This window comes from Berghia stephanieae, chromosome 5 (genome assembly GCF_034508935.2).
Source record: "Berghia stephanieae isolate SIO BIC M18660-M18661 chromosome 5, UCSD_Bste_1.3, whole genome shotgun sequence".
In the NCBI taxonomy this organism is placed as follows: domain Eukaryota; kingdom Metazoa; phylum Mollusca; class Gastropoda; order Nudibranchia; family Aeolidiidae; genus Berghia; species Berghia stephanieae.
Window position 1 is genome coordinate 78,745,144 of NC_088364.1, and position 14,437 is coordinate 78,759,580.

General features: G+C 36.4%; 1 protein-coding gene across 2 annotated transcripts in view; it reads right to left on the reverse strand.

The window, feature by feature from the left end:
- Positions 1–472: 472 nt before the first annotated feature.
- Positions 473–14,437, reverse strand: part of LOC144973662 (uncharacterized) — a 41,380-nt gene continuing 27,415 nt past the window's right edge. For both annotated transcript variants that reach the window (XM_078916391.1, XM_078916390.1), the window contains exon 2: positions 473–10,254. In XM_078916391.1, coding sequence (XP_078772517.1) covers positions 4,573–10,194 — 5,622 coding nt within the window. In that variant the 5' untranslated portion in view covers positions 10,195–10,254 and the 3' untranslated portion in view covers positions 473–4,572. The remainder of the gene's footprint in view (positions 10,255–14,437) is intronic.

A 14,437-nucleotide genomic window follows, 5' to 3' on the forward strand; every position in this document is an offset into this window, starting at 1 on the left:
AGGAACACACTCAAATGCTTACATTATACATTAAAAAATAGCAAATATAATAATACATAACGAGATGATTTACAAGGAAAAAAATATCATCTCCCAAAACAATAACTATGCATTTGACTATTTCCCAAGTAATCTCATTCCAAGACAAAGACAAAAAGCTTGTTGGACAAGATATAAGGGGATAGAAGACACAGTATGTACCTCCCTGCCCGTTATGGGAGGTCAGGATCCCCACCCAGAGATAATTCTTTTATATATTTTCCTGGAACAAATGTTTCTTTAATTATTCATATTACATAAAAAAAAAAAAAAAGTTATATTTAGAAAAGAAAAAGAAATATAATCGAACGGAAATCATGAGCAGAAAAATCACAATAATTCGAAACATTAATATCACCATTTGAAACTGAAATTTGGCAGCAGGTTCAAAATAATACAACAAATGTATCAAAGAGTTTTCTTCTAAGATGTCTTCTTCTTTTTTTTTTTTTCTTTTTTTTTTTAGGGTTTTACAGCGCTTGCAACACATTTAGGTTATATCAGCGCCTGTAAAAAGGAAGAATATGGGATAGTAAAAAGTTTTAGAATTACAATTTAAGTACACCCAAAAAAGGGTAAGACAAAGTGGAATTTGTTCAAATAGGATACAGATGTAGATTCCAAAAGCACACTATCAATGTACTTAGTTTGAGATCACCTAAATGTCTCACCCAGACAATAGCACAAGATCCCACTAAGAGAAATGCACTCAAATGTTTACATTATTATACATTCAAAATAACAAATATAAAAATACATAACAGTAACAGAGAGATGATTTACAAATCACCTCCCAAAACACTAACTACGCATTTGACTGCTTCCCTCCCAGCCAAGCACTACGGCCAGGGCCAGGACAAAACCAAGTAATCTCATTCCAAGACAAAGACAGAAAGCAAATTGGAAAACAGACATAATGGGATAGAAGACAGTAAGTGCCACCCTGCCCACAATGGGAGGTCAGGAACCCCACCCAGTTCTAAGATGTCGCTGGCCATTTCAAACCCAAATAGTTATAGTAAATGTCCGGATTCAGCAAACAAGATGTCTGATGTCAACAGGAATGACCCATGTTGTCCAAATAAGCAAATTGGGGGTTAATAATCTTGCCCAAGGAAAAAAACGAAAGTGCCTGAAGAGGGGCTTGAACCCGGGACTTCCGGGTCACAGTGCAATGCCTTAACCACTCGGTCACTTCACTCCCCATTGTTTTTAAGGGGTTAACGACACTTGCAACACATTAAGGTCATATCAGCACCAGTAAAAAGGAAGAAAATGGGAAAGTAAAAAGTTCTAGAATTACAATTAAAGTAAAGCATCCAAGAAAAGGTAAGACAAAGGGGGATTGGTTCAAATAAGAAACAGATATAGATTTCAAGAGCACATGAGATCACTAAAAGTCTCATCCAGACACAAGCACAGGTCCCCACTAAGAGGAATACACTCAAATGTTTTACAAATCATATATATAATATAAAGAAAACATAATACAGTGCATAACAGAGAGATTATTTACAAGGAAAAAAATATCATCTCCCAAAACTAACTTTACATTTGACTGTTTCCCCCTAAGCCATGGCATCTGGCCAGGACCAGGACAAAACCAAGTAATCTTATTCCAAGACAAAGACAAAAGGCAAGTTGGAAAACAGATATATGGGGATAGAAGAGGCAGTATATATACCTCCCTACCCACTATGGGAGGTCAGGAACGAGGAATAGCTAGAATGCTTTCAAAAACTCATATTCAACATGAACAAAAAATATTGCAATTCACAATAGACAGATGATTTCAACGAAAAAAATATCATCTCTAAAAACTAATACTATAAATTTGACTGGTTCCCTCTCAGCCAAGGAGTCAAGCCAGAGCTGTGACAGACCAAGTAATCTTATTCCAAGACAAAGCAAGCGACCTTCTGTCCACAATGGAAGGTCAGCAGACCCCACTTAAGCAAAGAAATTTAAACTTTTAACCTCATGCACTATATTTATATGAATCAAAGTGAATACTACGCTTCTAAAATCTGTTGACCTGGCAAAGTTATGTACAACAAAAATGAATAAAAAAAACAGCTGCGAAAAAGAACAAAATACAATATTTACAGAACTTTTTAAGGCTCAAAATCGTTATTCAGTCCATAACGAAAACAGTAAAAACGATAATCCTTTATATATTTATTTATTTTCCTTTTTTTATGTTCATCTTTGTACATTACTCATTGATTGAATGGAATTTATTACATGTATCATTACTACAAATAGTACATTATTTCATATTCCTGAGGATTCTAAATGAAGTTGTTCACATAAAAAAAAAATTAAGTATCAATAAAACGATGCTTAGCGGAAGTTGATAATAAAGAGGGAAGAATGGAGAGGGACGAGGGGGGGGGGGGGTGGGGGGGAACCTCTCCAAGTTTTGAACACAAGCAAGAATTGACACAAACTGAGTCAGCTTTTTACGGATTGCTTTGTATGTTACATTTTTTACAGTCAGCATTCGTCTTATACGAATTTTCTGTCGACAAACATATTAATCATATAACTCCTACCTTGATAAAAGAGAAACCAGAAATATAACTTTTCATCCATGGTTTGCCTTACTGAAATTTACAAATTCATTGTTTTCATCTACATTTTGAATGTAGTAACAATCCAATCATAAAAGATTTATGTCTGTTTTATTAACTCTTGAAACTTTACATGGATGCAAGATACAGTATGGTTTTTTTTTATTATTGACACATGTCAGGTTTGAACAACTCCAAAGCTATGTAAGACTTCATCAAACGGTTTTTTGCCATAAGTGCAGAATTTATTTAAGTTTTGATTGATCTAAATCCTAATTTATAGTGTGTTTGTTTTTAATCATTGACACATTTCAAGTTTAAATAAACTCAAGAACAGCTGCAAGGACATCAATTTGGTTTTCAACATATTAATCCAAATTTATTAAAGTTTTTTTTTTTCTAATATCTTACTTGTGATCTTGTGTTTGCGCAATTGTCCGATCTAAAGCTCCATGTGACCACCAGCATTTTGAATGACAAGCTGCAAGCACCTCTCCGGTTTGTCCCATGTCTTTTGCAGCATGAGTAATGTGACAGAGCGTTGGCTTCTCTTATTTTTGTCTTCAGGTGACGTCATATACAAAAGAATTTTACAGAGTCAAGGTAATGTTCCAAGTTGATATCCTTAAGATTGACATTTTAAATAAAATAAACTTTCGAAAATCATGTGGAACAAAGCGAAAATGAATTAAAAATTCATGTCAAAATTACCCTTTTCTACTGATGACAAATGGTGTACAGCTGATATCAATCAAAACTTGAATAAATTCTATACATATGGCAAAAAACCATTTGAAGAAATCAAATCTTACATAACTCTCGAGTTATTCAAACCTAAAATATGTATATAATAAGAAACCACACTGTAAGCTATTAGATTTCAATCCATTGCAATGAATGACTTGCCAGTAGACACATCTTCTTCAGTTGTTTCACAAAAGAATACCCATTGACAAAAACCTGACATTGACTCTCAAGATAAGCTCACTATCAGACATCTTATTTTTTGGAACTCTACTTTCACCATTGCGATTACTTCTAATAACCACAGCACAATCGTTCACAACTGCAGTTATATGCAAATTCCAACATTATGAGTTCTGACTGTCACCATTATCACCATCCAAACTTCTGACAGACTGCATCACGTCAGCATTATCAACATCCAAACTGCGTCACATCACCATTATGACCATCCAATCTTCTCACAGACTGTGTCACATAGCCGGTTATCAATGCCTAAATTTTATTCTACATCAGTAATCAAGGATGGGCTCAAAGCTCATCACTGCATCATCAGCAACTGATATACAGTTCACTCCAGATAATCGCAACACCTTGGGATCAGCGAAAAGTTGCAACATTTGACACATATATGGTCAACTCAAACCAGTTGTTGTAAACATTGTTCTTAGTCCGCCACAGACTGAGAAAATATGATTGAATTAAAAATCATATGACAACCCTGTATAGATTTTATCGACGTCTTATTCAGATAAGATTCACTCTTCTTTTTCTCAACATTTGTAAGAGTCAAAGAATTTAGTCGTGATGGGAGACAATAAGCTCTCACCAAACTGGTTGGTCACAATGCACAGTTGTTAATCCAAAAACAAAGGATATCGCTCAGTCTCTCTTTACAACTGTCATTGTCTACCTCTTGTAAAGACTATGCCCAGCCCCCTCGACTCTTATATAATGGCGCTCTCTTTCGTCTCTAATAAAGTGGTGACACACTACTGTAGCATTAAATCTTGCTCACTATCGATTTTTCAACCTGTCACGATTTCTTCCATGATGAAATTTAATCATGATATTTTGATAGATTGATTTCTTGAATTTACCACTTTTGAGGGCGAAAATGTGTTGCGATTAACCAAAGTTTGTTGCAATTAATCAGTGACTTTTATATAAAATTAATTCCGTTTCCTGGGAAATCTTGCGATTAACAGAGTTGCGATTATCCAGAGTGGATTGTATCAACTTTTGCAGGAGTTCCACTGTCATCTTCCTCAATAATATCTATATTATCAACAGTTTCATTTCTACCATCATCATCACTTAAATCTCTCTGGTCCTCAAAAACACTGGGAACCTCTTTGATAATATCCTCAAGCCTCATTACAGTAACCCAACAAGGCCTAATATGAGAGAACCAATGCTTCCACAGAAGTCCACGACGTACAAAACTCTCTTCACATACTGCACACTCAACGGATGACTCAGCTGGAGGTTTCATTGTTCTTTTAAGACTTGAGGCTGAGATTTCTGTCCCACCCATATCAACCTCAATTCTTGGAAATGAAGTATCTTTGCTATTATTATTACTACCCACACTGGTAGTCTGCATTTCCTTTTTGATATTAACTACGTTGGATTTTCGTGGTCTAACAAGGAACTTATCTTTTGGCAATCCGTGTATTGCTTCCATATGTCTAGGCAAGTGTTTTCTTTGAATTACTTTCTGACAGATTTCACAAGTAATTTCAATTGGTTTCTTGGGCAGGTCTGAAATTAACGGTGAAGTAATGCTTGATTTGCTTTTGGCTGAACTATTTTCTCCTACCATTACTTCATTAGAGCTGTCATCGTGGTGGCTATCCTTCAAGTAATTGACATAATCTGACCATCCTTCACTATTTGGATGTTTATGAGTTACCTTTAGATGAAACTTGAATGTAATAATATTTAAAAACTTTTTGTTGCAAATCTTACAAGAAAAAATGTATGTCTTGTGTGCTATTTTTCTTCTCACCAAACTTCCACTGGGGGAAAAGAGATCCTTCGATAAAATTGTTTTGGATGGCAAGTTTCCAGTTCCAGATTCACCTTCATTTCCTTTTCCAGCACCAGAGAGTTTTAAAACTTTAGAAGAGCGAAAACGTTTTAATGGAGGTTGAAACGATTTTGTCACTGGTGTCATGATGTCAACTGGCCTATGTGTCAGAATGTGTTTGAGTAATACTTTGTTGCAGGAATATACCTTTTTACAGATGTCACACATAGCTTTGAGAGGGGTGGACAGTGATTGCTTGGCATTTTGTTTGATGCTGTTAGTAATGAGGATCCTATGAAAGTTTAAATGACGATAGAAACTCTTTTTCTTGAGGACACCTGAACAAAGGGTACACGCGTAGTGGGGATCTGACTTTACTTTGTCAGAAGAAGTTATGGTACTGTCAACGTCAACATAATCATCACCATTGTTATTGTTGCCAACATTAGAGACCTTACTTCCTGGGTTCTTTTTTCCACAGTCATCAAGATGGTCATTCCTCCCACTGAGGGTGGAAAATCGTTGGCCACATCTTGAACAAGAAAACTTCATATCGTCAACCTGAGAGGAAATGTACTCCTCCTTGATATTTTTAATCAAATTCTGACCAGTCTTCACTCTCCTCTGTTTTGCAAGGTGTTTACCAACATGGGCATTGTAACTTATTTTGGATTTGAATATAAGAGGGCAGTACTTGCATTTATGTTTCACTTGAAAACCACTTGATGATGATGCAGTTGATTCCTTGCCTTTTAATGACAATGCTCCTTCAGAATCTTTTTGCCCTTTCTCTAGATCCATCTTCCTTTTGTGCCATATCTTGTGAGAAATGAGACTGTTGTAGCGTTCAAATGACATGGAACAATCCTGACAGTTATAGGTCCCTTCCTGTGTGTGCGAGTGACTGTGGTCCAGCAGTTCTTGGATTTGGCAAAAGGACTTCCCACAGACAATACATTCCAATGATTTGGTTGGGGACTTGAGCAACTGCTTACTATAACCAACAGGACTAGTCTTAGAAACAACTGTCTTTCTCGTGGTAGTATCTTCCCTGCCTTCGTTTTTCATTTTTCCACACTGAGTTTGCTGTTGATGAGCTCTCACGCCCCTTATGTCATTGAAAACCCTATGGCATACATCACACTTTGTCGTGTTGGAATTGCCATTGCACGAGTGGCTCAAAAGTTTGGAATGGCTCAACATGAAAATGGAGCATAAAGGACAGTAGTTTAGCTTCACCGGGCAGCTGTTATTATTTGGATCTAAGTAAAACTCTTTGCACTTAACATTTTTGTTGAGGTGCTCCCTGAAGAGTCTTGGAGTTGTAAAATCTTTCTTACAAGAGCCACAGTGATATGAAGATGAAGTCTCTGACATTGTCAACTGTTCATGGTCAGACTGCTTTGATGATTTTGTTCCTCTGATTATCTTTGATTTCAACTGTTTCCCCTTCACAGGAGTAACATCTGTCATTTGCTCATCCTCTTGAACTTTGTTTTTAGACTCTTTATTTCTAATTTTTGACTCCTCATCTTCACTTCCTTTTACCCCATTGTCACTCTGTTCCTTACTATTGCGATTCTTGATACAGTCCAAAACCAGGTTGATAAAACGAAGGCGACAAGTCAAATCACGATAAAAATGCTTTTTCAAATCTTTCCACTTAGCCTGTCCCTTTCCACACATTCTGCATGCTTTTGATGAGCTGCCCTTCTTCTTCCAGAATGCACGAGTACAGTCAAAGAAACAATATTTTCGCTGTACCAAATGAGCTTGGAGAGCGGTCTCATCAGTGAACTTCCTCCTGCATCCTTTGCACATAATTCTCTTTTCCACCTTTTTAACATTTCCCTTGTAATGAAACTTCCTGTGCCTCTTTAACTGTGACCGTCTACTAAACGATTTGCTACACAACTTACACAGGTATTCAACATCAGCATCATCACTACTATCAGACACAGAAGAACAAGAACTATCACTCATGCTGTCACTATCATCAGAATCATCATTTTCAGAATCATCATCTTCAGTGTCATCTTCGTCATCATGGGACAAACTACTCTCAGCCTTATTTGAAGGCTTTCTAGGGGAAGGTAATTGTTCTATTTTCTTTCTAATTCTAACAATGTCTTCTTGCCCAGACACAGCCTTATTTCCTTTCATCTGTTTTACAGTCACCTCCTGAGATTTGAAAGATTCAGAATTGACTTTCCCATTAGTAACTCTCATTTCATCTGATTGTGTATCCTTTTTACCAGCATTTATCCCATTTACAGAAGATTGAACAATCAATCGGTCAGATGAGGATGATTTATCTTTACCTTTTTTCAATACTTCATCATCTCTTTTACTCTCATTAAATTTCATACGCTTTGAGCCTGGTTGTGGACCCGGTTTACGATTCCTTTTTATTCCTTTACGTGAAGAATTTCCTCCTTTTGGTTTTTTAAGATTGTTTTCATTCTCTTTCACTCTGACTGTGTCATCATTATAATCATCATCGTCTTTTTCATTATAATCATTTGCATCATCCTTTTCTGTTTCAATCATTGGTTTTTCTTTTGTGAACAAACTATTATTTTTGGTGGACTTCGAAGCATTAACCTTTGCATTACTTTTGCACATTGAAGCAATGTCAATTTCACTACGATTTAGAGACACTGAGCAGAATTTCTCTGAAAGTTTTGGCAAAGACACTGATTTTGACCTTTGATTAGAAGACAAAGGAGCATCCAGGTTCTGTTTAGTGATTCTACTTGCTTTGCCTTTCAGACTTTTAGTCACTTTCCTATCAGTATTTTCGTCTCTACAATTTTCACCATTTATGGCTCTGTCATCTATATTCCTAGTCTTATCCAATGTGATATTGGTCATTGAAATAGATGAAGAAGTGGGTGTTTTTTTGCTACAAACCAATTGACTACTATCAGTTCCACTGCCAGAATTATCCTCGGGCTTAGTATTCGTAGAAATCGATTGTGAATCACTAGTATCATTGTGTGACCTACCACCTTCAACTTCCTTCATCGAATGTAAAATATTGCCCAAAGCACTCATGAAATATTTCATATTAGCAGCTGGATTCTGACTTACTTCATTAGACTTTGCATTATTCTTTCCATCTCTATCAGCTGGCTTATCATTGCTTGGAGAACGAAAATTATTTGGCGCATCTACTTTTCCTTTCTTTTCCTCAGTCGTTTTACTACTGTTGGGTTTCTCTGAATTAGTTGCGACGCTTTTAACTGAAGTAGAGTCAGTAGGGATGACATTGGATGCAGAGGATGTGACAGCCTGAATATAATCACTTTCATTATCACAATTATCACCAACTGTGTTATTTATTACAACTTCATTATTTTCAACTTCAGCAGTGTTAGACAAAACTGCATTAGTCTCTTTTGGCTCTGTTTTTACCCTGACCTGTCCAAAGTCCATTTCATCGTCATCATCCAACAAATCAATCGTGATACCATCTAACTCCTTTTGCAAAACAAATATCCTTTTACTCAAGTCCACCTCTGTAAGCAAACAATCTTCATCTCCCTCATCTATTTCGATGACCTCACTTTTTACAACCGGCTGCTCATCATTGTTGGAATTAGTACTTACCTGAATTACTCTGGAACCATTAGGACTTCCATCTCCATTTTTACTAACATCACTGACTAAGTTAGTTTCATTTGTTTGTCCATGAGCTCTAGCCTCAGTGGCAGTTGGAACGCCAACCGTATTTTGTTCTTTATTTTCCAGGATTTGTTTAAATCCTTTCAAAAGTTCAACTATTTTAGCTTGCTCCTGCAGCCTGTCCCTATTTATTGAGGGTGACTGAGGCTGGGTGATATTTGGCAAAGGAGGACCTGAGTGGGTGTTGTTATTGTTTGTCAACAGATTGGGTCGGGGAGTTTGACTTTGAGAAATGATATTGGTAGGTCGCAGTGACAGTGTGCTTTGCTTGAGCTTTAAGGGACTTGAGTGGTTATTACTGTTATCATTCACATTCATATTATGGAGTGGACGAATTTGCAGTGGTGGTGGTGGCTTAGACTGATTAATGGAGACAGGGCCAGCAACTGATATGTTTGATAAACGGGGCTGATTATAGTTGTTGGTACCAGGCTGCTGAAGAGTTGGATTTATTACGATCAAGTTGGTTGGCTGCAAAATACGTGCGCCCGATGGGTAAGGAGGTGGAGCTTTGTTATGAATGGGTTTTTGTGGAAGCTGTGGATGTGATGGTATGATTGGAGCTCGGTTGAAAACTAAAGCTATTTTCTGTGCTTCCAAAGAAGATGCTAAAACTGGGAACTGAGGCCTAGCAGAGACAAATTGTTGTGATTGAAATCTTGGGTTAGGAGATGATTGTGGAGGCCTTTGATGTGTGGACGAGCCTCCACTTGTGACTCCATTAACATTTAACACAGGTTGTGAATTTGGTGGAGGTGGTGGAAGACGTTGGTTGCTTAAATTTCTCCCATTACTATCAATACCATTTTGATTATTATTTGCCATTTGTAGTTGTCTGTGTTGATCAGTGGAGAGAAAAGTTTGATCAGCAATGTTCGGTTGAGATGAAGTAACTGACCTTTGTTGTAAAAAAGTAAAAGTGTTAGGGACTAGCATTTGTGGGACAGGCTGTATCGATGAGGATGATGGCGATGAAGATGGTGGTTGGGCTGAAGGATTAGGGGCATCATCTGGAGCATCCGTCATCATCTTCAGACCATTGAGTAGCGTTCGCAGAGGGTTATCAGGTGCATTTAACATAGTACCCGTTAGTCCTTGCTCTTGACGTTGCTGAGGCATGGTGATGTGTTCCACGACAGGATAATTCAGAGGATTCCCATATGGTCTGGATTCATAAACCTGAGTAAATGGAAGAAACAGAAAAATGAATACATCAAACTTTTCTCTGTCTTTCTAATTGTTGGAATTTATTGCTTAATAATAGTAATAATAATGATGATGATGATGATGATGATGATGATGATGATGATACCAAACATAGCAACAACAACAACAACATATCGCAGTAATATCATACCTGTCTACTTGAACATTTCAAAGTCAGTAGCCAACACAAAATTCATCAGTAATAAATGGTACAATTTTAGTAATACTCCAATTAACAACAACAACAACAAAAATACTGCGTATCTATACGTAAAATAAATGTTGTTGACCTCCACCATTACAAGCTGGCAATCGACTAAGCTATCATGAGCGTGAACTCTGAGCAGTAGCCTTTACAACTTTAAGGGAACATTTTTTCTTTCCTTGATAAATGCGGGAACTTAAAATAAAAAAATAATTGTTTTTTTCCTCTCTAATACTACGACCTAATTGCCGTGGAATCAAAATCCGTAATAATTCTTCCATTTCCGTATGTCCGAAATTGTTACTAGGACGATCCGTAAAAGTAGGCAGGTATGTATGTAATATACTTCCAATTACTCCTGCCAACAATTATATCACCAAAACAACCAAAATCATAATGAAACAATAGACAGTCACTCATTGACAACTTTGAAGATTTCAGGAACGGTGAGAAGTTCTCACTACAATATAAACTATTTTCCTTATTACACCACCCACTGATACAAACATACTCACTATAATAATAATAATAATAATAATAATAATAATAATAATAATAATAATAATAATAATAATAATAATAATAATAATAATAATAATAATAATAATAATAATAATTTTATAAAAATAAATAAATAAAATAATAATAATAATAATTATAATAATAATAATAATAATAATAATAATAATAATAATAATAATAATAATAATAATAATAATAATAATAACAGTAACAATAATAATAATAATAATAATAACAGTAACAATAATAATAATAATAATAATAATAATAATAATAACAATAATAATAATAATAATAATAATAATAATAATAATAATAATAATAATAATAATAATAATAATAATAATAATAATAATAATAATAATAATAATAATAATAATAATAATGATAATGATGAAGATGATGATCATAATGAAAATAATAATAATAATAATAATAATAATAATAATTATTATTATTATTATTATTATTACTATAATAACAACAACAATAATGAACTCTTCTAAAGTGCAAATCATCCTCAGTCATTAATACATACCAATGTTATTTATTTACTTTGAAATTCATAGAGCTAATTATAATTTTTTTTTTTTTATTCATTTACTTTTTTTTTTTGGGTGGGGGTTTGTTTTGTTTGTTTTTAAGGGTTTTACAGCGCTTGCAACACATTAAGGTCATCATATCAGCGCCAGTAAAAAGAAAGAAAATGGGATAGTGAAAGTTCTAGAATTACAATTAAAGCACCCAAGAAAAGGTAAGACAAAGGGGAATTAGTTCAAATAGGAAACAGATGTCGATTCCAAGAGCACACTGTCAAAGTACTTAGTTTGAGATCACCTAAAAGTCTCATCCAGACACAAGCAAGCACAAGCGGAATACACTCAAATGTTTACAAATTATGTATAATATGAAAACAAAACATAATACAGTGCATAACAGAGAGATGATTTACAAGGGAAAAAAAATATCTTCTCCCAAAACAATAACTATAAATTTGACTGTTTCCCTCTCAGCAAGGCCAACCGGCCAGAACCAGGACAAAACCAAGTAATCTCATTCCAAGACAAAGACAGAAAGCAAGTTGGAAAACAGATATATGGGGATAGAAGACACAGTAGGTACCTCCCTTCCCACTATTGGAGACCAAGAACCCCACCCAGTTTGGGTGGGGGAAAGAGGGTGTGGATGGTGTTCATTGCAGAGCACCCCCCCCCCCTTCTCGCTCTCTCTCTCTCTCTCAGACACACAACACACACACACACACACACACACACACACACACACACACACACACACACAAGCATATACATCAAATAAATATGCTCTGAGCTAAAGCGAATGAACACACCCAGATGAAGAAAAAAAATTAATTGAATTCAAACAACTTCCACTATGTGGCATGCCCAGTTTTGAGAGACGTGAATCAAATATGTTCACGAATGAACAAGAGCAGATAAAGGGCTGTAAAAGCCTACATAAAGCTGGACTTATATCATACCATATCTCAATAAATGTGAGCAAAGCAATGATAGGTGATCTCTCTCTCTCTCTCTCTCTCTCTCTCTCTCTCTCTCTCTCTCTCTCTCTCTCTCTCTCTCTCTCTCTCTCTCTCTCTCTCTCTCTCTCTCTCTCTCTCTCTCTAATATATATATATATATATCTTTAAAAAACATGTTTTTTCTTCTTTCCTTTGTGTGTTTTGTTGTACATCAGGTAAAGAGTCCCTATTTTTCATCGTTAAAATTTTAAAAATTAGATAGATGTATAAAATGCCCAAAAGCGTGTGCAGCTATGTGGTCTCGTGGTATGACACTCGCTTTCGGATCGGAAGGTCCTGGGTTCGAGCCTCGCTCTGTGCATAGTTGAGTCCCTGGAAAAGGCTCTTTACTCACATTCTCTCACTGTACTCAGGTGTAAAATGAGTACATGGCTGTTAACAGCATTGTCTCTGTCCGAATAAATTATAATATTGCCTAACAGGCATCATGTCCCATCATACATGCTAAGTGCTGCTGTTGGTTAGGGACCCCTTGTAAAGCGCTTTGAACACGTTTAGTGTATATTGCTCTATATAAAGCTCAATTTTTTTTTAAAGGAAAAAAAAAAAAGCTCAATACGAGGGTAATGAAAGCTGTACTGGACCATATGAACCGTATACTAGCCAATCAAAATGAATGAGTAGCCGGGTCTATTTCCAACATGACAAAAATTACTTTGGAATAATAAGTAATAACGACATATAAAAGTCAGTATTTTTTAAATCAAAATATGACTGTGTTAATAGCAGTCGATGGACTCCTGCTTATCACTTTCAACAATTTACTTGACTTGCACGTTATACATCCCCATGTGGTCTCCGCAGTCCCTCAACTGAGAGGGTCAAGAATAGCCCAATGCCAAGCCGGCGTGTCGTAAAAGGCGACTAATGGTGTGTGATTCCCCCATCTTTGAGTCACCTGGTCCTCCAGGTTGGGGGTTGGCAAAGGGTTAACACCCCTTTCCGTTAAACTCAAACCGTTACAGAAACGCAGACAGACAAACCAAATCCTTTTTTCAGCTTGGGCGACCGAAGAGTTTCTGGAATGACAGAATTTATGAAGGACAACAGACAAAGCCGAAAGGACTCTGCTGACCCGATGACGTCTTTGCCAAACAAGCAGCTTCGAATTGCGTCGTGGAACGTTCGCACCATGTATGAAGCAGGAAAAAGCTCTCAAGTTGTGACTGAGATGAGAAGATACAGGCTACATATACTTGGAGTAAGCGAAACCCACTAGATACAATCCGGACAGATACACCTCAAGTCTGGGGAGAAGATTTTATATTCAGGGAGAGGGGACGGGATTCATACACAGGGAGTAGGAATAATTCTAAGCAAGTTTGCCCAGAAGTCACTGAGAGGACGGGAACAACATGGAGAAAGGATCATCATGGCATCCTTTACAACACGGAGTAAGAAGATCAGCATGAACATTGTACAGATCTATGCCCAACAAATGATGCAACAGATGAGACAAAGATACATTTTATAGTCTGCTACAACAAGTCTTTGACAAGTTGCCAAGGAAAAACATCAACATATTGATGGGAGATGCTAATGCTAAAGTGGGACAGGCTAACGTAGGTTATGAAGGTATCATGGGACGTCATGGCATGGGAGAAATGAACGATAATGGTGAGAGATTTGCAAATTTCTGTGCATTCAACAGTTTGGTGATTGGATGATCAGTGTTCCCCCATAAGAGGATCCACAAAGCAATTTGGGTCTCACCAGATGGTGTGACAGAGAATCAGATTGATCATTTTTGTATCTCTGGAAGATTCAGACGTTCATTGGAAGATGTGACAGTACGGAGAGGGGCAGATGTTGGATCAGACCACCACCTGCTATTGAGAGGAATATGTACAGCATGTGTTACTTGCTCCTGC